At 37.8% G+C, this 26,879-nt stretch overlaps 1 protein-coding gene across 5 annotated transcripts in view; it reads left to right on the plus strand.

Moving 5' to 3' along the window:
* The window catches only part of NBEA (neurobeachin), a 975,192-nt gene that overhangs the window by 378,256 nt on the left and 570,057 nt on the right, over positions 1-26,879 (plus strand). For all 5 annotated transcript variants that reach the window (XM_070409180.1, XM_070409183.1, XM_070409179.1 and 2 more), the window contains one exon: positions 24,335-24,462. In XM_070409180.1, the coding sequence (XP_070265281.1) occupies positions 24,335-24,462 (128 nt within the window). The remainder of the gene's footprint in view (positions 1-24,334; positions 24,463-26,879) is intronic.

A 26,879-nucleotide genomic window follows, 5' to 3' on the forward strand; every position in this document is an offset into this window, starting at 1 on the left:
GTAATGCAAAGCAAAGGACTGAATCCAAGAATACTCTATCCAGCAAGGCTATCATTCAAAATTGAAGGGGAAATAAGAAGCTTCACAGACAAAAAAAGTCTAAGGGAGTATATCACCACCAAGCCAGCCATACAAGAAATGCTAAAGGGACTGGTGTAAAAAGAAGAAATAAAAAGCTCAGAAAAAAAACAGCCACACACACAAAAAAGAAATGGCCACAAACAAGTACCTTTCAATAATAACTTTAAACGTAAACGGACTAAATGCTCCAACCAAAAGACATCGAGTGGCTGAATGGATAAAAAAACATGACCCATACATCTGCTTTTTACAAGAGAACCACCTCATTAGAAGGGACTCACACAGACTGAAAGTGAAGGGATGGAAGAATATCTTTCAGGCAAATGGAAAGGAAAAGAAAGCTGGGGTAGCAATACTTATATCGGACAAAATACATCTCAAAGTGAAGGCCATAACCAGAGATAAGAAAGGCCACTTCATAATACTAAAGGGATCAATACAACAAGATGATATAACCCTGGTAAACATATATGCACCCAATGCAGGAGCACCCACATACATAAGAAAACTTATGGAAGATGACAAGGGAGAGATCAACAACAATACAATCATAGTAGGGGACTTTAATACACCACTGACATCACTGGATAAATCCGCTAGACAAACAATCAGCAAAGAAACAGCAATCCTAAATGACTCACTAGATCAGATGGACTTAATTGACATCTTCAGAACACTTCACCCCAAAGCCACGGAATATACATTTCTTTCAGGTGCTCATGGGACATATTCAAAAATAGACCACATATTGGGTCACAAGCAAAGTCTCCAAAAATTCAAGAAGATTGAAATCATAAAGAACATCTTCTCAGACCACGATGGCATAATGTTAGAAATAAACTACAATAAAAACAACCCAAAATACTCAAACACTTGGAAGCTGAATAGCATGTTATTAAATATTGATTGGGTTACCAATGAGATCAAAGAAGAAATTAAAAACATCCTGGACACTAATGACAATGAAAACACAACAATCCAAAACTTATGGGACACAATGAAAGCAGTCCTGAGAGGGAAGTTTATAGCTCTTCAGGCCTATCTCAAAAAACAAGAAAAAATGGTAGTTAATCATCTAACTCTACAACTCAAAGAATTAGAAAGAGAGCAACAAGAAAACCCCAGAGTGAGCAGAAGGAAGGGGATAATAAAGATTAGAGTAGAAATCAATGAAATAGAGACCAAAAAAACAATACAGAAAATCAATGAAACCAAGAGCTGGTTCTTTGAAAGGATAAACAAGATTGACAAACCCCTAGCCAGGCTCACCAAGAAGCAAAGAGAGAGGTCCCAAATAAACCAAATCAGAAATGATAGAGGCGAAATAACAACAGACAACACAGAAATACAAATGATTGTTAAACAATACTACGGACAACTCTAGTCCAACAAACTAGACAACATGGAGGAAATGGACAAATTCCTAGAAAAATACAACATTCCAAAACTCAATCAGGAAGAATCTAAAAATCTCAATAGGCCAATAACTATGGAAGAACTTGAAGCAGTTATCAAAAAGCTTCCAGCAAACAAAAGCCCAGGACCAGACGGCTTCTCAGGGGAGTTTTACCAAACTTTCAAGGAAGAACTAAAACCTATCCTCCTCAGATTACTACAGAAAGTTCAAGAGGAAGGAACACTTCCAAACACATTCTATGAAGCTAGCATCACCCTAATACCAAAACCAGGTAAAGACAACACAATGAAAGAGAATTACAGGCCAATATCCCTCATGAACATAGATGCCAAAATCCTCAACAAAATCTTAGCAAATCAGATCTAGCAGTACATCAGAAGGATCATACACCATGACCAAGTAGGATTTTTCCCAGGGATGCAAGGATGGTACAACATCCGTAAATCAATAAAAGTGATACATCACATAAACAAATTGAAAGAAAAAAACCACATGGTCATATCAATTGATGCAGAAAAAGCATTCGACAAAATCCAACACCCATTTTTGATAAAAACTCTCAGCAAGGTGGGAATAGAAGGATCATACCTCAACATAATAAAAGCCATATATGACAGGCCCACAGCCAACATCATATTCAATGGACAAAAACTAACACCATTTCCCCTAAGAACAGGAACAAGACAGGGATGCCCACTCTCACCACTCCTGTTCAACATAGTCCTGGAAGTATTAGCCATTGCAATTAGACAAGAAGAAGAAATAAAAGGCATCCAAATTGGAAAAGAGGAAGTAAAACTGTCCTTATTTGCAGACGACATGATATTATACATACAAAACCCTAGAGACTCCATCAAAAAACTACTAGACTTAATACATGAATTTGGCAATGTAGCAGGATACAAAATTAACCCCAAGAAATCCGAGGCATTTCTATACACCAATAGTGAACTTTCAGAAAGAGAGATTGTAAAAACAATCCCATTTACCATCGCACCAAAAAAATTAAGATACCTAGGAATAAACTTAACTAAAGAGGTAAAAGACCTCTACTCAGAAAACTACAGGACGTTGAAGAAAGAGATCGAGGAAGACATAAAGAGATGGAAGAACATACCATGTTCTTGGATTGGTAGAATCAACATCATTAAAATGTCCATACTACCCAAAGCAATCTATAAATTCAACGCACTTCCCATTAAAATACCAATGGCCTTCTTCAAAGATCTAGAACGAACTCTCCAAAAATTCATCTGGAATAAAAAAAGACCCCGAATAGCTGCAGCGATCCTGAGAAAGAACAAAGTAGGTGGGATCTCAATGCCAGATATCAAGCTGTATTACAAAGCCACTGTTCTCAAAACTGCCTGGTACTGGCACAAGAACAGACATATAGATCAGTGGAAAATAGAATAGAGAGTCCAGAAATTAGCCCGAACCAATATGCTCAATTAATTTTTGACAAAGGAGGCATGAACATACAATGGAGACAAGATAGCCTCTTCAATAAATGGTGTTGGGAAAATTGGACAGATATATGCAAGAAAATGAAACTAGACCACCAACTTACACCATACACAAGAATAAACTCAAAATGGATAAAGGACTTATATGTACGACAGGAAACCATAAAAATTCTAGAAGATTACAAAGGCAACAAAATCTCAGACATATGCCAAATCAATTTCTTCATTGATACAGCTCCTAGGGCAGTTGAAACTAAAGAGAAAATGAACAAATGGGACTACATCAAAATAAAAAGCTTCTGCACAGCAAAAGAAACCATCAACAAAACAACAAGAAAACGCACTTCATGGGAAAACATATTTGCCAACGTCATATCTGATGAGGGCTTAATCTCCAAAATTTATAGGGAACTCATACAACTTAACAAAAAGAAGATAAACAATCCAATCAAAAAATAGGCAAAGGATCTAAATAGACACTTTTCAAAAGAGGACATTCAGAAAGCCAAGAGACATATGAAAACATGCTCAAAGTCACTAATCATCCGAGATATGCAAATCAAAACAACAATGAGGTACCATCTCACACCTGTCAGAATGGCCATCATCAACAAACCAACAAACGACAAGTGCTGGAGAGGATGTGGAGAAAAAGGAACACTTGTGCACTGCTGGTGGGAATGCAGACTTGTGCAGCCACTATGGAAGACAGTATGGAGTTTCCTCAACAAACTGGAAATGGAACTCCCATTTGACCCTGTGATCCCACTTCTAGGAATATATCCCAAGAAACCAAAAACACCAATCAGAAAGGATATATGCACCCCTATGTTCATAGCAGCACAATTCACCATAGCTAAGATCTGGAAACATCCTAAGTGCCCATCAGCAGATGAATGGATTAGAAAACTGTGGTATATCTACACGATGGAATACTATGCTGCTGTAAAAAAGAAGGAACTCTTACCTTTTGCAACAGCATGGATGGAACTGGAGAGCATTATGCTAAGTGAAACAAGCCAGTCAGTGAAGGAAAAATACCACATGATCTCACTCATTCATGGATAATAAAGACCATTACAAACTTTTGAACAATAATAGATACAGAGGCAGAGCTGCCTCAAACTGATTGTCAAACTGCAGTGGGAAGGCCAGGGAGGGTTGGGGGACAGGAGGGAGGGGAGTAAGAGATCAACCGAGGGACTTGTATGCATCCATATGAGCATAGATAATGGACATAGGACACTGGGGGGTAAAGGAGGGCAGGGGTTTATCAAGGGCGGGGGGAAAAAAGGACACTTATGTAATACCCTTTGTAATACTTTTAGCGAAAAATAAGAAAATAAAAAAAATAAAAAGAAATTTGATGGGAAAATTTTTCTTTTCAGCATCATCTGTGGAATCTATGGAATCATCTCTCAAATATATGTGAAAATCTCCATCAAGTGTATCTAAAATTTCATTTAATTTTTGAACATGCTCATTTTTTGGACAAAGAATTGCACATTTAGATATATTTTAAATATTATCTATAGATATAGTATTTCCAAAGGTAGCTTCAATAATAGATCCATTACGAATCATTTCACAGGGGATTTCAATAATATCCATTCCTAAATGAAAACTGCTATCAAGTTTGCCATCTCCAAGGTTCACTAACCATCCACTATAAGCAGAATCCTCTGATCTCATATTTGTTGTAAGAGACAACTTTCTGAAACATCCCCAAACATTGCAGTACTTTAAACTCATTTGTACTATGGCTGATCACATAGCATGCAGTACAATATTGAGACATTGTTGAAAATCCCCTCCAAGAAGGAGAACTTTCCCACCAAATACAACATTCAGACTCATAATTTCTCTTAGTAATCTGTCTATGGCATTTATAGCATGACTGGATACCATGGTGCATTCATCAATAATGAGAAGTTTGGCCTTTTCAATAGTTTTAGCAACTTTACTCTTTATGTTGAGTCTAGAAATTGAAGTTTCATTTAATGGAATCGGTAATTTCTATTGGGAATAAAAGGTGCTTCCACCGAGAAGTAAATTCTCAGCAATTCCTGTAGACACTGTGGGTAAAACAGTACCACCACGACCTCTAATATAATGTATTAAAACTTTATACAGATATGCAGTGAATAGGATTCCTAGCTGGCAGGCCCCGACAGCAAGCTGGCCACCTGTCAATTCCCGATTCCGTGAGGAATGGGGCTCCCTCGTCCCTCCTGCCAGTGTCTGGGGTGCAGGTGAATGGGGTTCCTGGCTGGCAGGCCACTGTCAGCAAGCTATCCAACAGCAGATTCTATGAGGAATGGGGCTGCCTCCTCCCTACTGTCAAGGTCTGGTTTGTAGGCCAGACTCAGTACTTCCACACTCCACTCCGAGGGCGGGTTCCTGCCTGAAACCTCGCCCTTCAGGGAAACAGCTGGGGGAGGGCACAGCTGCTTCCAAGACGACCCCTGCAGGACTGACTTTCTTCCAGTTGGTTGAGCTTCTGGACGTGATGTTACACCCAGGGTTTTTATATAAGTAGATTGTTGACTCTATTCCCCTTCACCTTTTTCACCCATCCCTCTTCCCCCTCCACCACCCCTCAGGCAACTATTAGTTTGATCTCTGCATGAGTTTTTGTTTTGTTTGTTTGTTTGTTTAGATTTTACATATGTGAAATAATACAGTATCTGTCTTTCTCTGTTTGACTTATTTCACTTAGCATAATACCCTCTAGGTCTATCCCTATTGTTGCAAATGGCAAGCTATCATTTTCTTTCTTTACTGCTGAGTAATACCTTCTTTATCCATTCATCTGCTGATGGACATCTGGGTTGCTTTTATATCTTCACTATAGCAAATAATGCTTCAGTGAACATAGGGGTGTGTATATCTTTTCGAATTAGTGTTTTTGTTTTCTGCCAATAAATACCCAGAAGAGAAATTGCTGAATATTATGCTAATTGTATGTTTTTAGGAATCTCCATGCTGTTTTCCATAGTAACTGAAGCATTTTGAAGACCCACCAATACTGTACAATGGTTTTCCTTTTCTTCTCATCCTCTTTAACATGTTATTAGTTTACTTGTTGATAATAGCCATTCTGACAGCATGAGGTGATATCTCACTGTGCTTTTGATTTTCATTTTCCTGATGATTAGTGATGTTGATCATTTTTCATATGTCTGTTGGCAATTTACATGTCTTCTTTGGAGAAATGTCTGAATATTTTCCCATTTTTTATTAAATTATTTATATTTTGTTATTAAGTGGTATGAATTCCTTATTACATTTTGTATATCAACTCCTTATTTTACATATCATTTGTGAATATATTCTTCCATTTGGTAGATTGTCTTTTTGTTTTGTTAATGGTTTCCCTTGCTGAACAGAAGCTTTTTAGTTTAAGGAAGTCCCACTTGTTTATTTTTGCTTTATTTCCCTTGCTTGAGGGGACATATCTAAAAAAGTATTACTAAGACTTATGTAAAATAGTTAACTATCTATGTTTTCTTCTAGGAGTTTTTTGTTTTTTTCCATTTAAGTCTTTAATCAATACTCACTTTACTTTTATATACAGTGTAAGAATGTGGTCCAGTTTCATTTTCTTGCATATATCTGTCCAGTTTTCCCAGTACCATTTATTGAAGAGACTGTAATTTCTCCTTAATATAATTTTTCATTCTTTTTTTGTAGATTAATTGACCATAGAAGCAAGAGTTTATTTCTGGGCTCTCTAATTCTGTTCCATTGATCTTTGTGTCCATTTTTGTACAAGCATCATATTGTTTTGATTATTATAGCTTTGTAGTATAGTTTGAAAACAGGGAGTGTGGTACCTCTGACTTTGTTCTTCTTTCTTAAGATTGCTTAAGCTATTTGTGGTCTTTTGTTATTCCATAAATTTTGGATTATTTGTCCTAGTTCTTAAAAGAATGGCATTGGTATTTTAACAGGGATTGCATTTAATCTGTAGGTTGATTTTGATAAGATGGTCATTTTAATAATATTAATCCTTTTAGTCCATGATCCCTATTAACCCATACACCTCATGGTATATCCTTCCATTTATTTGTGTCCTCTTCAGTTTCTTTTTTATAGTTTTCAGAGTACAGGTTTTTCACTTCCTTAATTAAATTTATTCCTAGGTGTTTTATTCTTTTTGATACAATTGCAGATGGCATTGTTTTCATAATTTCTCCTTCTGATGAGTTCTTATTACTATTTGGAAATGTAATGGATTTCTTCACATTAATTTTATATCCTGTTATTTTACTGAGTTCATATATTATGTTAATTCCTTGGTGGGTTGTTTAATGTTTTTCATATATAGTACCATGCCATCTGCAAATATTGACAGTTTTTCTTAAGAACCCTTCTAATTTGGATGCCTTTTTTTTTTCTTCTGATTACTGTGGCTATGTTCCAAAACTATCTATAATAATAAAACCGTAATATGCTAATTAGATCGGACAGCCGAACAACCTTCTGGATGTCATTCAGATGTCCTTCTGGATGAAGCCACAGTGGCGGGGGCCGAGGCAGAGGCAGTTAGGGGCGATCAGGCAGGCAGGCGAGCAGTTAGGGGTGATCAGACAGGCAGGCAAAGGGGTTAAGGGCGATCAGGCAGGCAGGCAGGTGAGTGTTTAGGAGCCAGTGGTCCCGGATTGTGAGAGGGTGCAGGCCAGGTTGAGAGACCCCCTGCCCCGTGCACCGGGCCTCTAGTCCTATATAATAAAAAGGTATTATGCAAATTGACCCTAACAGCAGAATGACTGGGAATGACTGGTTACTATGACACACACTGACCACCAGGGAGCAGATGCTCAATGCAGGAACTGCCCCCTGGTTGTCTGTGTGCTCCCACAGGGGGAGCTCTGCTCAGCCACAAGCTGGGCTCATGGCTGCGAGCAAAGCAGAGGTGGTGGGAGCCTCTCCCGCTTCCGCAGCAGCGCTAAGGCTGTCCAACTGCAGGGAGCGGGCCTAAGCTGGTAGTTGGACATCCCCTGAGGGGCGAGAGAGTGCAGGCATGGCTGAGGGATCCCCCCAAATGCACGAATTTTCGTGCACAGGGCCTTTATACTAATAAAAGGGTAATATGCTAATTAGACTGGACATATTGCGGACATCCTTTTGGACGTCCTCCCAAAGCCATGATGGCGGGGGCCGAGGCAGAGACAATTAGGGGCTATCAGGCCAGCAGAGGAGGGCAGTTAGGGGCGATCAGGCCAGCAGGCAGAAAGGTTAGGGGCCATCAGGCAGACAAAGGGGAGATCAGGCAGGCAGGCAGGTGAGCAGTTAGGAGCCAGCGGTTCTGGATTTCAAGAGGGCAGTTGGACACCCCCGAGGGGTCCCGGATTGGAGAGGGTGCAGGCTGGACTGAGGGATACCCCCGCCCTGTGCATGAATTTTATGCACTGAGCCTCTACTATTTAATAATAGTGGTGAGAGTGGACATTCTTATCTTGTTCTTGATCTTAGATGAAAAGCTTTCAGTTTTTCACCATTGAGTATGTTAGCTGTGAGTTTGTCATATTAAAGTAAGTTCCTGTATAACCACTTTTGAACAGGTTTTTTTTTTTCCAATCATAAAAGGATGTTGAATTTTGTCAAATGATTTTTCTGCATCTATTAAACTGATCATATGATTATTATACTGGGTTATGTTTATGCAGTGAATAATATTATCTTGTGAATATTGAACCACCCTTGTATCTTTGATACACATCTCGTTTGATCTTGGTGTATATATATTTTTAATATAGTACTGAATTTGACTTGTTATTATTTTGTTGAAGATTTTTACATATCTGTTCATCAGATATATTGATCCTTAATTTTCTTTATTTGTGGTATTCTTGTCTGGTTTTGGTATCAGGGTAATGCTGGCTTCCTAGGATTATTTGGGAAGTTTTTCTTCATCACCAATTTTTTTGAATAGTTTGAGGACAGGTATTAATTTGTCTTCAAATGTCTGGTAGAATTCCCATATGAATCTGCTGGGTCTTGAGCTTTTATTTTTCAGAGTTATTTTTTATTACTGTTTCAATTTATTGCAAGTAATCAGTGTTCTCTGATTCTCTGTTTCTTCCTGCTTTAGTCTTGGAAGGATGTATATTTCTAGAAATTTATCCATTTCTTCTAGATTGTCAAATTTGTTGACATATAATTATTCATAATATTCTTTAACTATCTTTTATATTTCTGTGGTGTAAGTTGTAATTTCTTCATTTACATTTCTGATTTTATTTATTTGGGCCCTTTTTCTTTGTTTTTGATGTGAATTGTTAATTTTATTTATCCTTTCAAAGAACCAGCTCTTAGTTTCAATGATTTTTTTCTAGTGCTTTTTAAATTTCTATTTCATTCTTTTACTCTGATATTTATTATTTCTTTACCTCTCCTTTTTTGGGTTTTGTTTGTTCTTTTTCTGTTCCTTTGGGGTACATAGATATTTACAATTTTTATATCCTCTTCTTGGATTGACTCCTTTATTATTATATAATGTCCTTTTTGTTTCTTTTTTAGGTTCTTTGTTTTAAAGTCTATTTTGTCTGATATGAGTATTGCTACCTCAGATTTCTTTTCATTTCTTTTTGCATGGACTATCTTTATCCATTCCTTCACTTTCAGTCTGTGTGTGTCTTTTGATCTAAAGCAGTGGTTCTCAACCTTGGCTGCACATTAGAATCACCTGGGAATCTTTTTAAAATCCTGATTTCTGGGCCTCATCCTCCGGAAATTCTGTTTCTTTGTTACTGTTATGAATCATAATGTAAATATCTGATATGCAGGATGTATTTAGGCAACCCCTGTGAAAGGGTCGTTCGACCCCCAAAGGGGTCGAGACCCACAGGTTGAGAACCGCTGGCTTAGAGAGTAAAACTGCCCCCCCCCTTTTGTTTTCCTTTCCCTGCTCCTCTCCTTTCCTGCATTCTCTAGTTAGGAGGCTTTTAACCATTTGCTCCCAAGTGTCCTTGATGGGAGAAGATAATGGCTTGTTATTTTCCGGCTGGCTGCAAAGTGCCCACACTCTTTGGCCTTGTTTTAACTTTTCTTGTTTCTATTTCTCTGTTCCACTTGCCCTGGAATTGTCCTGGCTCCTTACAGCCCAGTAACACTTATAGTTAGTTTTGCTACTTTTTCTTTTGACATTCATAATATCTTTTTTACAGTAAGTGGTTGATTCTTTTCTGTCTTTTTTTGTGGTTAAGGCCTTTTCTTTTCTGCATAAAGAAAACACTGTAACATTTATTGTAAAGCAAGTATAATGGTGGTGAACTCCTTTAGTTTTCACCTGTCTGAAAAACTCTCTCTCTCCTTCAGTTCTGAAAGATAACCTTTCCTTATCTTTCCTTAGCACTTTGAACATTTCCTGTCACTCCCTCTGGCCTGTAAAGTTGCCCTGTATATGACTTGTTTCCTTCTTGCAGTTTTTAAGATTGTATCTTATCTTTAACTTTTGCCATATTTTTAAAAAATATTTTTATATATTTTTATTGATTTCAGAGAGAAAGGGAGAGGGAGAGAGAAACATCAGTGATGAGAGAGGATCATTGATTGGTTGCCTCCTGCATGCTCCCTATTGGAGATCAAGCCCACAACCTGGGCATGTGCCCTGACTGGGAATCAAACTGTGATCTCGTTTCATAGGTTGATGCTCAACCACTGAGCAGCACTGGCCGGGCTAATGTTTGCTATATTGATTACATATGTCTTTGTGTAGGTCTCTCTGGTTTCATCTCTGTGCTTCTTGGACATGAATGTATGTTTCCTACCTCAGATTAAGAATGTTTTCAGCCATTATTTCTTCAAATATACTTTCTGCTAGATCAGTGGTTCTCAACCTTGGCTGTACATTAGAATCACCTGGGAATCTTTTTAAAATCCTGATTTCTGGGCCTCATCCTCCGGAAATTCTGTTTCTTTGATACTAATGCTGTGGCCCCACCCCATAACAAAGAAACAGAATTTCCGGAGGATGAGGCCCAGAAATCAGGATTTTAAAAAGATTCCCAGGTGATTCGAATGTGCAGCCAAGGTTGAGAACCACTGCGCTAGATGGTTTGGCAGGCCAGTTGTAGTTGGTGAAATTGTGTGCAATGCTTGGTGTGCCACCTGGTCAGAAGAAGTTGGTTCCAGGTGGAGCAGCCTAGGTCTGAGAGTGCTTCCTTGCCCTTTTTGATCCAGGTTGGGCCGCCTCCTGTGCACAAACTATGCCTTGTTGCTTTAATTGTCTGCTTCCTGAGCCAGGTCTAGGCAGGGTTGCTCTGAGTGCACTCTTTGCAGTACCCTACGGGTTCCTCACTTTCTCTGAATGGGGCAGTTCTGTGTGTGCACATCATCATACTTTGCCTGTTCCGCACCCTTGCCAGGTAGGCAACCTCATGTGTGCACACATCAGTGCCCCACTATCTCTGCACAGGGCATCCCTGTCTGTGGGTACCACACACTATGTTATTTCCTCACTTTGTGAGGATGGGGCAACCCCCTGTGCATACATTGATGCATTTTGCTTGTTCTGCACCATCTGTGGGCAGGACAGCCCCATGTGTGAGTGCTGTAGTGCCCCACTATTTTCGTACTTTCTCTGAAAAGGGCAGATCTGTGTGTGGGCACCACAGCAGTTTGCTAACTCCACACTCACTTCAGGAGGGGGAACCATGTGTGCACATGCAGCTTATTGGCTGCACACAGCAGTGCCCTTCTGTACCAGCTGGATCAGTCTCTATATTGCAGAACCCCTTGTTCAGGAGCTATGGTACCCTACTAGTTCTGAGAGAGGTGGCTGGGGACATGCTACAGTAGTCCTGCAGGTCAGCCAGAGAACTGGATAGAGCTTCCACCCACTATCCAAGTGTAGGGGAAATGTAAACAGTGATGCTCACTAGTCCCTCTGGTCTGGATAGTTTCTTCACCTCCCAGGTAGCTCCTGTGGCTCCCCAACCTTCTCTATACAGTCTTTCTCTCTTGTTTGCTGTGCAGAAGCTGTTCAGTTGTCTCGCAGTTGGAATTGCTCTAAATATAGATGTACATTCGTTGTGTTCTTGGGAGGGGGGTGAGCAGTGTCCTCCTACTTTGTCATTCTGGACCTGCCTTCTTGTGCTGACATTTTTATGAAATAGATTTTATTTCATTGTCTTCTGGCCTGCATAGTTTCTAATGAGAATATCATTCTTACCATTGTTCCTTTTTGTAATCTGTATTTATTTTCTGATAGCTTTCTTGATGTTTCACTCTATATTTGGGCTTCAACAGTTTATTATGACAAATCTATATTATTAATTAATTTTTATTCTGCTTGTTTTTGTGTGTGTGTGTGATTTTTGAATTCACAGTGTAAGGGCCTTTATCATTTTTGGAAAATTCTCATTCATTATCTCTTCACATTTTTTCTTCTATATCTTCTCTTTCCTTGTATTAGTTTTTTACTGCTACCACAATAATTTGCCACACATTTTGCAGCTTAAAACAATACCCATTTGTTATGCAATGTTCTGTTGCTTAAAAGTACAACAGAGGTCACACTGAGCTAAAATTCTGATTTTTGTGTTCCTTATTGCATTCCTTGTTTGAGGCTGTAGAAGTTAATCAGGTTCATTCAGGTTGTTGGCAGAATTCAGTTTCACACAACTAAAGAACTTATGATTGAAATTCTTTGTTGACTGTCAGTCTGCAGTGGCTCTTAGCTCCTAGGGTCTCTTTTCCAGTCCTCACACTCAGAACCAGTGACAATGTATCACGTTCTTTTCATACTTAGGGTCTCTCTGACTTCCCTTGCTGATACACCTTTTCTGCCTTCCTCCACTGTCACAACTCTCCAACTCCACCCATAGAGTTTTGTGCTTTTTAGGGTTCCTGTGATTAGATTGTGCCTACCTACATAATACCAGATAATCTCCCTATCTTAATTTACATAACCTGATTTTCATTTGCAAAGTCCCTTTCATCAATTATCATAGCCTATTCACAAGTTCCAGGGTTCATAGTTTGGTCATCTTCGGGTAGCCATTATTTAGCATAGCACATTTCCCTCTGGGAATCTAAAAAAATTAATATAAGTCTATTTTATACTGTTCCGTAGCTTTTGCATACACTTACCCTCTACTTCTCCCTGTTTCATTATATATACATATATTTTCCTCTTTTTAAAATTTTTTTATTGTTGACAGTATTATAGATGTCCCCCATCTGCCCCCCCCCCCATACCTTATCCCCCTCTACTCAGCCCCTGCTCTACCCCAGGCCTTCACCACACTATTATTTGTGTCCATGGGGTATGAATACTGGTATATATATGTAATTTGTGGACTGGGGCGGTGTTCCTCAGCCCAGCCTATGCCCTCTCACAGTCCGGGAGTCCCGCTATCAATCACCCCAAAGAGGAGGCCCTGCCCACCTGGCCAGGGCTCTGTGATGGATCATCCCCACAGAGGGAGGACCCACCTACTTGATGCAGCCCATGGAGTGATTGTGGACCGCCCCCCCCCCCCCCCCGCATTGATTGATTGCCCTGCCAGCCGGCAGCCTGGGTCTCCCTCTGCAGGGCGATCATGCGATCAATCACACCCCATAGAGGGAGGCCCTGCCCACCCACCGCAGCCCGCTGGTCAGTGGCCTGGGCCTTTCTCTTTGGATGATCATGGAGCCTCCCCGATTGATCGATCGCCCCTCCGGCCGGTGGCCTGGGCCTCCCTCTGCAGGGCAATCATGGGGTGATGGCGGGCCTCCAACCAATCACATATCACCTGCCTTGGCTGGCCTGGCACCAGTGGGTGTCATAACATGGTCGTCTGGAAGGTCGTCCAGGAGGACGTCCTGAAGGTCGTTCAGCTGTCCAGTCTAATTAGCATATTACGCTTTTATTATTATAGATAAGTTCTTTGGTTAATCTCTATTTGTTTTAATGTGTGCTTTTTAATTGATTTTAGAGAGAGGAAGGGAGAGGGATAGAGAGATAGAAACATCGATGAGAGAGAAACATCAATCCGCTGCCTCCTCATGCCTCCTACTGGGGATCAAGTGGACAACCTGGGCATGTGCCCGGCAGGGAATCAAACCAGGGACCTTTGGTTCATAGGTTGACACTCAACCACTGAGCCACACTGGTCGGGTTAATCTCTATTTGTTTAATATGTCTTTTTTTTGGACTATTTTCTAATTCACTGATTGTTTCCTTGGTGCTATGAAGTCTACTGATAAGTCCATTGAAGACATTATTGTCTTTTTTAGTGTATTTTTAATTGGTAGCATGGTGTGTTTTTTACAGTTTCTTACTTTGTGCTGAAATTCCCCATCTGTTTATGCAAGTTGACTATCTTTTCAACTATTAATTAACTCTTAAAGTGTTAATTATAGTTATTTTAAATTCTTTGTCTGATAGTTCCAAAATCTGGTTTATCTGTGGTCTGATTCTGTTGGTTTGTGATTCTGATTACATTGATTTTTCTTCTTTGTATGTCTTATATTTTTTGAGTGACAAATGGACATTATATATGGGACAGTAGTGACTGACATTCCTAATATTTATGCTGGAAATGGGCCCAACTCGTGTTACGCTAGGCCTTTAATATTGAGATTTAAGACATTCTACTCAGGAGTTGAGGGAGGTTTGTATTTTCTTGTTTTAGTTACTCTCAGTGCTTTTAATTCCCCTCCTTTTTCCTTGTGTTACTCTAGGGCAGTGATGGCGAACCTTTTGAGCTTGGCGTGTCAGCATTTTGAAAAACCCTAACTTAACTCTGGTGCCGTGTCACATATAGAAATTTTTTGATATTTGCAACCATAGTAAAACAAAGACATATTTTTAATATTTATTTTATATATTTAAATGCCATTTAACAAAGAAAAATCAACCAAAAAAATGAGTTCGTGTGTCACCTCTGACACGCGTGTCATAGGTTCGCCATCACTGCTCTAGGGGCTGGTTTGTCAGAATGTTTTACTCGGTGCTCCTATTTTACCTTCATCTTTAGGCTTTCCTTTGATCCTATACTTCAAAGAAGCTCTCTATGCTATGGCTGCTTCTGCAACAGTATCCTTCTATTATTTGTTATTGGATACTTGTAAGCCTGGTGTTTGGGGGACATGGGCTTGTTTTCTGTTCTTCTGGTTCAAACTTCTTTTTAGGCAGGTGCTGCTCTGGGTCTTGGAAATAGGGCTTTCCCACTCTTCCTGCCAATTCCCAAGTAGTTGGAGAATATTTAAATATCAGGACTTAAGATAAAAACCTACCCATTTCCAGAGCAGAGGGTTTTTCTGTTCTCGTTCTCCAGCTGCACTAGGCTTCCTCCTGTAAGCTGAAAGTGAAAGGCTTTGTGTCCTTTTCTAAGATGTAAAAGAGTTTGTTTCATAGAGGATACAGAGAAGGGGGGTCTAAGCTGGGCTTTGTGTCTTTTCTGCAGCAGTTACTGCTTCCCTCCCTTCTCCTGCAGCCCTGAAGGGAGTTCCTCAGTCTTGCATGCTGTTCTGGGCTTCATCATGAGTAATGGTGAGGGCTATGTGGAAGAGCCTGCAAATGACTGCAGACTTAGTGTCTGCCCCTCTGAAGGTTTTATTCTCTCACATTAGCTCACATTTGGAGTTCAGCAATTTATTAAAAGCTTTATCTGTTTCCTTCTCTTTTTTCTTCATCTGTTTCTTACCAGCTTATATGCTATCCAGTATTTCTTCTTCCTGTGCTCTGCCCTAAGGAAACAAGTTCCTGTGTCTCTCCCATGTCTCCTTGGAGGCTCCTGTCTTTCTTCAGATTTCAAGGCTAGTTGTTTGGCCTGCAACCTCAGCTCTCTTATACTTCTGTAGATTATCTGGCTTTCTCTTGTAATTAATGTGGGAGTGACCCTTTACAGCTTCCTACAAGCAAAATGGAAATTCTCTATTTCTCTTTAAAACTTCATATTCCTAATCAATGACTTTCCAATTTGTATTTTCAAAAAATATTATGTGAACCAAGAACTATACTAAAAAACACTCATTAACTGCCTGCTACCCCAGGTCACAAATTTGTAGATAGAGCAATGAATACAGGTGATTTACTGGGGAATGTTTTTTTTTTTTAAATAAATAAATGTGTGTGTGTGTGTGTGTGTGTGTGTGTGTGTTGTTTTATTGATTTCAGAGAGAGGAGAGGGAGAGGGAGATAGAAACATCAATAATGAGAGAGAATCATTGATTGGCTGTCACCTGCATGCCCCCAGTTGGAATCAAGCCTGCAACCCAGGCATGTGCTCTGATCAGAAATCGGACTATGACCTCCTGGTTCATGGGTCAATGCTCAACCATTGCACCACATTGGATGGGTGTGGGGAATGTTTTTGATCACACCACCTATAATGAAGTGGGAAGAGAGGACTGGTCAGGAAGAAAAGTGATGCTATTATAAGGGAGACCCCAGGCCATTCCATGGGAAAGCTCTGAAAATGGATTGGCTCTGAGAGATGTCCTCAAATGAGTCAAAGGACCTAGCATTTTTGATCCCTAAATGACTAGTGTTTGAATGCAGATTGCTCCTGTTCCTGATGAGGGGACATAACTTTGGGTGAGACAGGTTCTTTCTGGGGAGGAATTCAGCTGTGAGCCATAACCCAGTAATCCTCCTTTGAACTTTCCAGAAAATGAGCGTCTCTATCCTAAAGGGGGTTTTTGATGATCCTCTATAGCAGTGGTTCTCAACCATCCTAATGCCGCGACCCTTTAATACAGTTCCTCATGTTGTGGTGACCCACAACCATAAAATTATTTTCATTGCTACTTCATAACTGTAACTTTGCTACTGTTATGAATCGTTAAATATCTGATATGCAGGATGTATTTAGGTGACCTCTGTGAAAGGGTCGTTCGACCCCCAAAGGGGTCACGACCCACAGGTTGAGAACCGCTGCTTTATAGTATCTAATACATTGACATTTTTTATATTACAATTTTTTAGTAGGAAAAGTTTTAGTTTTTCAAATTTTATATAACTTATTTAAACACAGCCTTCTTTATATTACTAAGTTTGTTGTTTTGTCTCAGTTAAATCACATGTATTCTTTTCTTTATCCCCTCTATGCCCTCTTCACTTCCTCCCCACCAACTCCCACCGCTGCAATTACCACACTGTTGTCAATCTCCATGAGTTCTCTCTTTTCTTTTCTTTTTTTCTTTCCTTTCCTTTTCTTTTCTTCTCTCTTTTTTTAATCTCCTCTTCTTTTCTTTTCTCTTCTTTCCTTTTTTGCTCAAATTGACATATATTCTTGACCTTATGTTTTTTATTTCATTACAGTTAATTTTTATGTCATTTTATTTTCTAGTTGACTAGAAAGGAGAGATTTTTTTTCCATTTCAGTTTTTCATTTTCTTTCTTCGTACAAAACATGCAATTAGCAATTTTCAAAAATGTGCTCCAAACAAGCTTTTATAATTATGTAAAGACATCCCAGCATTACATTTCTTGAAAGCTGAAAAATGTGTATTTTAAATTTAGTTTATAGTTTACCATATAAAAGAGCAAACTCCCATACTGAGAATTCTAGTTAGACTTAATTTCTTAGTCTTTTGTAATTTTATCTACTTCTTAACCAGTACATCATACACTTGAAAATGTATATGATTCTGTTAAGAAAGAATGAGGAGAAATGTCAGTTTTTAATTTAAAAAACCATGGGGAAATAAAATAAGCAAGATATTTTTTAGCTTCATGTTTTGCTTAGTGGCTGTAAAAAGTTATAGTTTAAAGAAATTGTTTATCAGTAGGATCTAGTGTCACAGATTTGATATGTAGGATGCACTTTATTCATCTGCTATCTAGTATGTCTATGTTTCATACTACAAGCTTAGTGAACTATGAACAAAATATTTAAAGTCAGTGTTTTTCTATTACTAGTTATAATATACTAGAGGCCCGGTGCACAAAATTCATGCACAGGGTGCGGGGGAGGAGGTGCCCTCAGCCCAGCCTGAACCCTCTCCAATCCGGGACCCCTTGGGGGATGTCCAACTGCCGGCTTAGGCCCGATCCGATTGGGCCTAAACCAGCAGTCGGACATCCCTCTCACAATCCTGGACTGCTGGCTCCTAATTGCTCACCTGCCTGCCTGCCTGTTCGCCCCTAACTGCCCCCCCGTTGGCCTGGTTGCCCTCAACTGCCCCTCCTGCTGGCCTGGTCACCCCCAACTGCCTCCCCCCCACCAGCCTGGTCATCCCTCATGGCCCCCCCGCCGGCCTGGTCGCCCCACTCAGCCTGCTGTTCAGTCGTTTACGTCCCTCACTAACCCCTCTGCCGGCCTGGTCATAGGCAGCCATCTTGTGAGGGTGTGAGGGTTAATTTGCATATTATCTCTTTATTATATAGGATAACTGATTAACAATTTAACTTTACAGTATATGGTTTTGCTGTCATTAATACTCTCCTAATATTTTCTTTGCATCAGTCTTACTTAGACAAATCAGTTCACTTACCTCTGCCTGCATTCCCTAAGTTACATAGGAGAATTTGATTAATAAAATCTGTGGATTTCAGGAATGGAATAATTTTCTTTATATCTGAGCCATATCTTTTACGTACATTGCTTAAGGGTACATGATTACTCATTTTCATTCTAGATTATATTTTTATATACACCAATTGTTTTATATGATTTAAAAAATGAATGACAAAATTTAAGAACTTGAACATACCAAATTAATCTATTAATTATTTATTATATTTTGACATTATGCTAGGGGTCTATGAGAATACAAAAAATTAAAATAAAAAATAAATAAAAATTATAACATTGTGAAATGGTAGAAACATAAGGTTGCTTACTAAAATGCAATTCACAATGAAAGCAATATCCTAAGTAAAAGTAGAATTATTATGTTTTTCTAGAATTATAAGACATATAACATTTGAAAATAATCAACACTTGTGAAAGCAGACTTTAGAAAATGACATAAATCTTACTTTTTTAAAAATATATTTTTATTGATTTCAGAGTGGAAAGGGGAGAGATAGAAACATCAATGGTGAGAGAGAATTATTAATTAGTTGCCTCCTGCATGCCCCACACTGGAGATTGAGCCCACAGCCCGGGTATATGCCCTGACTGGGAATCGAGCTGTGACCTCCTAGTTTAGTGATGGCGAACCTATGACACGCGAACTCATTTTTTTGGTTGATTTTTCTTTGTTAAATGGCATTTAAATATATAAAATAAATATCAAAAATATAAGTCTTTGTTTTACTATGGTTGCAAATATCAAAAAATTTCTATATGTGACACGGCACCAGAGTTAAGTTAGGGTTTTTCAAAATGCTGACACCCCGAGCTCAAAAGGTTTGCCATCACTGTCCTAGTTCATAGGTTGATGCTCAACCACTGAGTCACACCAGCCTGGCAAATCTTACTTTTTTTCCGCTGATTCATGTATTTATAATCACCTTGGCCTTGGATATGTCTCCAGGTCAGTTAAATTTGGTAAGATTTGATAATAATTGCAGCCACGGGTTTTCATAACATTGTTTCTCTCATGAGTTAATTAAATCTTTAGTCAAATAAATTTCTTAAAATCTATAAATCTCTGTAAATGAGATTTTCTTAATACAGGTAAAGACCAATATATAATTGTGTTTTTTAAAACCATAATAATAAAACGTTATGTTTTAAGTCATATTGTTTTAATCCAGGCATTGGATCTATAGAATTTCATTTAAAACATTAATATTTGCTTTGAATGTTTTGTTTTCCTATAGTTGGTAAATTTGTTAGAGTACTTGATAAATTTCTCATGTTGTAATGGCAATTTTCTTCATGGAAATCAGTAATTCTCTTTCTTAAAAGAGTTTGCTTTTACTGTCAAGAAAATTAGCCAGCCCTAGCTGGTTTGGCTCAATGGATAGAGCATTGGCCTGTGTACTGAAGGGTCTGTGTTTGATTCTAGTCAAGGGCACATGCCCAGGTTGTGGGTTCAATCCCTAGGAGGGGGCGTGTAGGAGGCAGCCAATCAATGGTTCTCACTCATCATTGATGTTTCTATCTCTCTCTCCCTCTCCCTTCCTCTCTGAAATCAATAAAAATATATTTAAAAAAAGAAAAGAAAAATAGCCAAAGTAAAAATAACATCACAATCATAGTTAGTGTGACTGAAGAGAAGGGAAAAATATAGAGTGAGAGAGATAAATGGATAGCTTGAGAGAATGCATTCAGCCTAGAGTTGACAAATTCTATGTTTAGGGCCCAAGAACTGTCCCAAACATTAAGAACTTCCTAAAGTGTTAAGATTATAAACCTCACTCAAGACTGTGTAGGGCAAACTCCCCACCTAGTGCATCCTTGTATTATTTCTGTGCATAAAATGTCTGAGACTGAATGTTGTTTTTTTAAAATATGTTTTTATTGATTTCAGAGAGAGGAAGGTTAAAGGAGAGAGATAGAAACATCTATGAGAGAGAAACATCTAAGGGCTGCCTCCTACGTACCTCCTACTGGGGATTGAGTCCACTATACTGGCATGTGCCCTGACCTGGAATCGAACTGGTGACCTCTTTGTTCATGGGTTGACACTCAACCACTGAGAAACAGCAGGCGGGCTGAATTAATGTTGTTATTCTTTTAATAAATGAAAATAAACTTTCAAATAAAACTGAAAAGTTACTACTTAGTCTTTTTCCTAAGCTGTACTAATTTTTCTTACAAAAGAATTTTTTACAGAACCTTGTTGTTATTGTTTTCTGATGATTAAGTATTATTTCTATTTTTAAAGTAAAAATTATACTAAAAATGAAGTGATTAATTCATTTATTTGTATAGGACACAAGGTCAAGGAGTATTCCCTTCTTCAATTTTTCTAAAAACTTTTATTACATGTTAACAGATAAGTTTTTCATGTATGCTTTGCAATTGGGAAAAAGGAGTTTTTATTACGTTCTTCTTAGATGAGAATTGAAATATAGGCACAATGTTGTTTTTTTAATAATTAGGGGTTATTTGCTAGGTGATAGAGTTGGGTATAAAGCTGAGATTTATGTTTATACCATTTCCTTTGGGAATTTAAGTTATGTAAGGATAAATACAGTGTTTACTTTCCTTTAAAATACATTGTGAGGAATTTATAAATATTAACAACAACACCAGAAACCTGCCCATATTCTTCTCTGTGAGAAGTGGTAATGAGACTTCTCTGCATGGATGGAGAAATTTGCTTGATAATGACTTTTTGTACTTAAAATATTTGACCTCTTGGTGGTAAAATGTTACATTGTTTGTCCACTATTAGAAAATAAAAAATTTTAACTGCAGATAATATGTATAAACATAACTTAATATTCGATTAAATTTTATAAGAATATAGTTGCAAAAAATCTTATTATAGGGATTCACTCTCTGAGAGATGTCTATTTTTATCCATACATGCTATTTACACACACACATGTACTTAGTTGCTTTGATTAGTTTCCATTTGATATTTAACTTAATCACCAAGAACAGTATTTTTGCAATTTTGAAGTCTCTAAATCATACATAAACCTGTAAAATATGGAAAAAAAAAGTTTTAAATCGGGGAAATCAATGTTCCTGGATGTAATTGAATAACAGCATACTACAATCCAACAGTATAACTGTGATGTGAACCTGTATAAATCTAGGAATTTTTCTAAAGTAATTTTACTTTCATTAGCGAATCTTAAATAAAAATAAATATTCATACTTCACTCAGAATTCAGCTGCAGAAACAATCAAGAATAATTACATGTAGATTTTTCTCCTTTTCATAGGTTCATTCTTACTTTTCTTCCTTACATTGCCTTAGTAGAGGGGATCCCTTTAGCTGGGAAGAATTGTAAGAAATGGTCCTGGAGAGTGAAAAGGAATGAAAGAAGTAGTAGATCCAAAAAAGAATTTATATCTACAGCCACTAAAAGTCAGAAATAACATGAGTATTCTATGACTTTGGGTAGCCTTTCCTTTGCTGTTTTATTACAACTTACTAATAGTAAATACTTTCATTAAAACAGTTCTTCTCAAAGCGTGTTTCCTAGATTAGCAGTTTTAGACCACCTGAGAATTTGTTACAAGTGCAAATTCTCACAGTACACCCAGACCTGCTGAATCAGGAACTCTGGGGGTAGGGTTCTAGGACTCTGTGTTTAAACAAGCCTTGTAGATGATTCTGATCTACACTAACATTTGAGAATCATGGCCTTAATGTAGGTGCTTGCTTCAGGAATAACAGAGTAGCTCTTCCTTCAGAATATTGTCTTTAAGTATTTGTGCAAATACTTAAATCTGAGTTTCCTCTCTGAGTTCTTCTTTCTCTGAGTTCTCCTTTCTCTAAGGCTGTCCACTCAGATAAGATGAGATAAAGTCAAATAGAAGTAATGGTAAGGCTGTGTGTACACAAAGGATTCAGATCATGCTTTTTTGAAAGTAAGAAAGAAGGCATTCTGATTATTTCCTAATCCCTAATCATTTAATTGCTTAAAAAAAAACAATGAAATAGTTTAGTTTCAAATATTAGTAATATGTTGCAAATTATTCTATGATTAATTAACTTTTTGTCCTTATGTTTTCCTCATGCATAAAAAATATGTTACTTAGCATTGTGGCAGAACTTTTATTATTTGGAACATTGTTTAATTCCTTATTATACATGTTTTTTGTGTGGATGAAAGGAGTGGTCATCTAATATTATATTATTAAATTGAATTTTTAAAATACACCAGAGTCACATTTTGTAAGTGTAAATATATGTGTTTTTTTAATTAACATAGCTCTTAGAAGAGCTACTACTGTTGATCTCTCACTGTGTCCAGGTACTTTTCTATGTACTTTACATGCCTTAGCTCATTTAATCCTCACTATTAGTGACTATGATCATTTTCATTTTTCAGGCATAGGAAGTCTAATGTCCCAAGATCATCTAGGTACCCATATGATAGAACCAGCATTCCAGGCTAAGCAGTCTTACTCCAAAACACTTTTTGTATTTGCCTGAGCAGAATTATTTTTTACATGTTTTTTTTCTTCTTTTTGCATACACTACTCAAGGTGTTTTTAAGAATATCAAACGGTGCTTATGTAAGGTCATATAACTGAAAACTTAATAGTGAACAATATACAGTTAAACCTTCATTCTTGAAAGTCTCCTATGTCAAACAATTTGGTTCTTGACCAAGTTGTTCATGAAAATAATGTCTTGGTTGTTGAACCAAACTTGCACTGGACCTGACAACCCTTTCATTCAGATACATCAGCGTGACAAAAGGCGTTTTTCACACCACAAACAAAGGAGAGAATGAGAGTCAGTTTATTTCTAAACTTTTCTTGTTAACATCTTAGGATATTGTGCTGTGAATATTTTTTTCTGTAGTTGTTGTTGTTGTTGTGTGTGTATATATTTCTTTTTTGCTTTTGTTGCTAACCAAATGGATGCTTAGCACAATTTTAAAACATAAATAGGCCATCAAGAGTGCTGATGTTGCTAAAGATGTGAAAGAAACAATGATCACAGGCAATTGAAGAGGTAGAAAAACTTGTTGATTTGGATAAGTAAAAAGCAGTTAGCTGGTGACAACATTTCAGAGCAGTGATATGTGAGAAAGTGAAGATGCTGCATACTGACCTCCAGAAAGACACCCTGGAAGGAGTGCTGAAAGTGATTCCTTTAAGGCTAGTAGGGGGTGGGTCAATAAATTAAAGAAAAGAAGTGTGTGTTTATAAATTAAACAGTACATTAGACACGTACTATGTATGAGGAAGGTTAAAACGGAATCATTTGGGGATCTGGAATGAATTTATTCAATTTACATTATTTCTAATGGGAAAAAATGATTCGGTTTTTGAACAAATTGCTTCTCAAACAGACTTCTGGAACAAATTAAGCTTGAGAACTGAGTTTGGTAAATACAACTAAGTGGGCTTATAAAATGGAACATGCCTACTTTAGCAAAGCAATTCAATTGTATAACACTGAATTCCAATTATTTATTTGTTTAGCTTCTGAGGGAATTTTCAGGGAATTTTTTTAGATCAAGAGTTAATTTTTTGTAATTGGCACAGTGATCCATGTAGTAAGTGTTGAAAAACTGTTTTCTTTTAGTGATAGAATGATAGACAAAAAAGATATACAGAGAACTTCTTTTCTTAAAGCTTCTAGAACTATGAATAGATTTTGTGGCCCTCAAAGGTTACAGAACCCTAAATCCTTTTCTCCATATAGTCATTCTAATTTAGCTGCAGTCTTTGGAGTAGCCTTATGACTGATGTGGAATTTTACCGTGTCCCTTCTACACATTATTTGGTGGATTAGATTGAACTTTTATTATTTTCAAAGGTTTTAATTTAGAAGTAAAGTTTATTTTATTTTTTATTTTGAATTATATTTACTAGTCTTTATGTCTTAATTTCAACAGCATCACTGCAAAACTTGAAAGAGCTTTAGAAAAAGTTGCTCCTCTTCTTCGTGAAATTTTTGTAGACTTTGCCCCATTCCTATCTCGTACACTTCTTGGCAGTCATGGACAAGAGCTATTGATAGAAGGTATGCTTTCTCTCTCTATTCTAATTATTTTAGTTTCCTATAATGTTTCTATTAATCATGACATAATTTGTACTTCTGGAGGAAAATTAACTGTCGAATATAAAGACATTGCTTCCACAAATGCTTAATAAGATATTATGTATGATTTCTTCTTGTTCATTTTTTAAATAACATATTTGCACAGTCAGTCTTATTGTACAGCTCATAACAGAATGAAGAACTTTGAAAAAGTTGAATGGAACTCTCTGGTTCTTATGATCCTAATCTACAGGGCTGCTGTATATCCTTCATTAGGATGCTGTGTTTACTAAGCAAGGATCTCTAAAATTTCCTTCAAAGAGCCAGGCTTCTTTAAGAGACTTTTTTGATTCACATAACGTTTGTTATATGAGAATCTTTAACTGAGAAAATTTAAAGAAATGCTTAACTGGGAATTGATGAAGCTGTTGTCTTTTACTCAGTAGCAGCTTAAACGGAGTAAGAAGGCAAAAAAGGTAAATTAACTCTTGTGAAGATTTAATGCACTTGTAATAGGAGAGTAGCTTTGAAAGAAAGTTATCTGGAGCCTTATTTATTTAAAAAAGCTTTGTTTTCTAAATAGTCATGAAATTCAGAAGGGCTAATCAATATGCAAATGATCCTGTGAGTGAATAATTGCTTTAGGTGCCATTTGTTGGATTTAGAAGCCATATATATATATTTGTTTGCTTTTCACTTCCTATTTACTATAGGTTTCCTATGCCTTTTCTATCATCCTCTCAACTGCTTTTGCACAGTCTGTTTCTATTAGAAATATTTACTAACTGGATTGAGTTTAAATCCTTATTCCACCACTTTCTTAGCTCTATGATCTTTTGAGACTAAGTTGGCCATTTGTGGCTTAGTTCCTTTCTATAAATTGTCGTCAATGATAGCACCACCCTACCAGGACTCTTGGGAGGATTAAATTATATAGTACATATAAAGCTTTTAGAACACATGTGGGCTGTTCACTTTTTATAAAAAATATCGCATTCTTGCTCTAGGTTAAGTGCTATCTTAGGTACTTGGAATATATTAGTAGCTAACAGACAAATAACCCTGCCTTGTGGAGTTTATAATCTAGCAAGGAGAGACAATAAATAAGCATTAAGCATAAATATTTAAATCATATAAAATGTTGAAAGTTGGCAAATGCTATGTAAAAGTATAAATACAACACTAGTGACTGGGATTATAGAAATGGCAGGTTTATATTGCAGTTTTAAAAAGGGTGATTGATTTTTAATAAGCCAATAGTAAAAGTTACATTTGAGCAAAGATTAAAAGGAAGTGAGCCATATAGCTTACTAGAAGAGTGCTCTAGGCAGAATAGTCAGGGTAGTGACCCTACAACATGTTATTTTTACAATAAGAAAGAAATTGAATAAGCATTATTGAAAACATAAATCTTAAATGTTTCCTTATTCCCTAAAAATCTTATTTTTCTACTAGAGGCCCAGTGCATGAAAATTAGTGCACTGCAGGGGGGTCCCTCAGCCCGGCCTGTCCCCTCTCACAGTACAGGAGTCCTCAGGGGATGTCCTACTGACAGCTCAGGCCCACTCCTCCCAGGGGGGAGTGGGCCTAAGCCGCAGTCTGTTCTCCCTCTGCAGGAGGCGACTGGCAGATCAGGGGAAGGCACTGCCCCAATCACCCCCTCGCTGCCACTGCCACTGCTGGCTGCCACAGCTGCCTGAGCCTCAGCCCTCACAGCCACAGTGGCTGCCTGAGCCTCGGCCCGGCCCTCGCAACACCAGCCGCCATCCACAGCTGCCTGAGCCTCGGCCCTCACAGCCACAGCAGCTGCCTGAGCCTCGGCCCAGCCCTCACAGCACCAGCAGCCGCCATCCGTGGCCGCGGCTTTGTCCAGAAGGACGTCCGGAAGACATCCGGTCTAATTAGCATATTACCCTTTTATTAGTATAGATATTTAAGTGTATCTTTTCCTAAAATGTTTTGAAAAATTTAGAGTAGAAATTTATAATTATCAAGGACATACTAAAATAAACACGGAACACATTTAGTAAAGTAGCAATACTAGGAATGGGTCCAATACTGTTATTAAAACTGGAACACAAATCTGCCCCAAGTTCCCCAGCAGCCAAAGCAAAGAAGGATTTATTTTAAGTTATAAGACTCACATTAGTGGTTCCTAAGTGACAGTTTATGACACTTTAAAATGTAAGAAATTGCTGTCAGGCAACTTTTTAATTGTTCTATATCTGTCAGTCAGGACTCCATTTATGTGGCCCCCTTTTCAGAATTTTCCTTGGCCAGACATCTGGACTATTTCTTATTTTCTTCCCAGCACTTCAGAGAGAAGATAAGAGAAATGGCTGGGTAATCAAAAATAATTTTTCTTGGGCTTCTCTGAGTTTACCTCCAATACTCTGGAT

The sequence above is a fragment of the Myotis yumanensis genome, unplaced genomic scaffold, assembly GCF_028538775.1.
Source record: "Myotis yumanensis isolate MYYU_CA2020_CCGP unplaced genomic scaffold, mMyoYum1.0.hap1 SCAF_3, whole genome shotgun sequence".
Classification (NCBI taxonomy): domain Eukaryota; kingdom Metazoa; phylum Chordata; class Mammalia; order Chiroptera; family Vespertilionidae; genus Myotis; species Myotis yumanensis.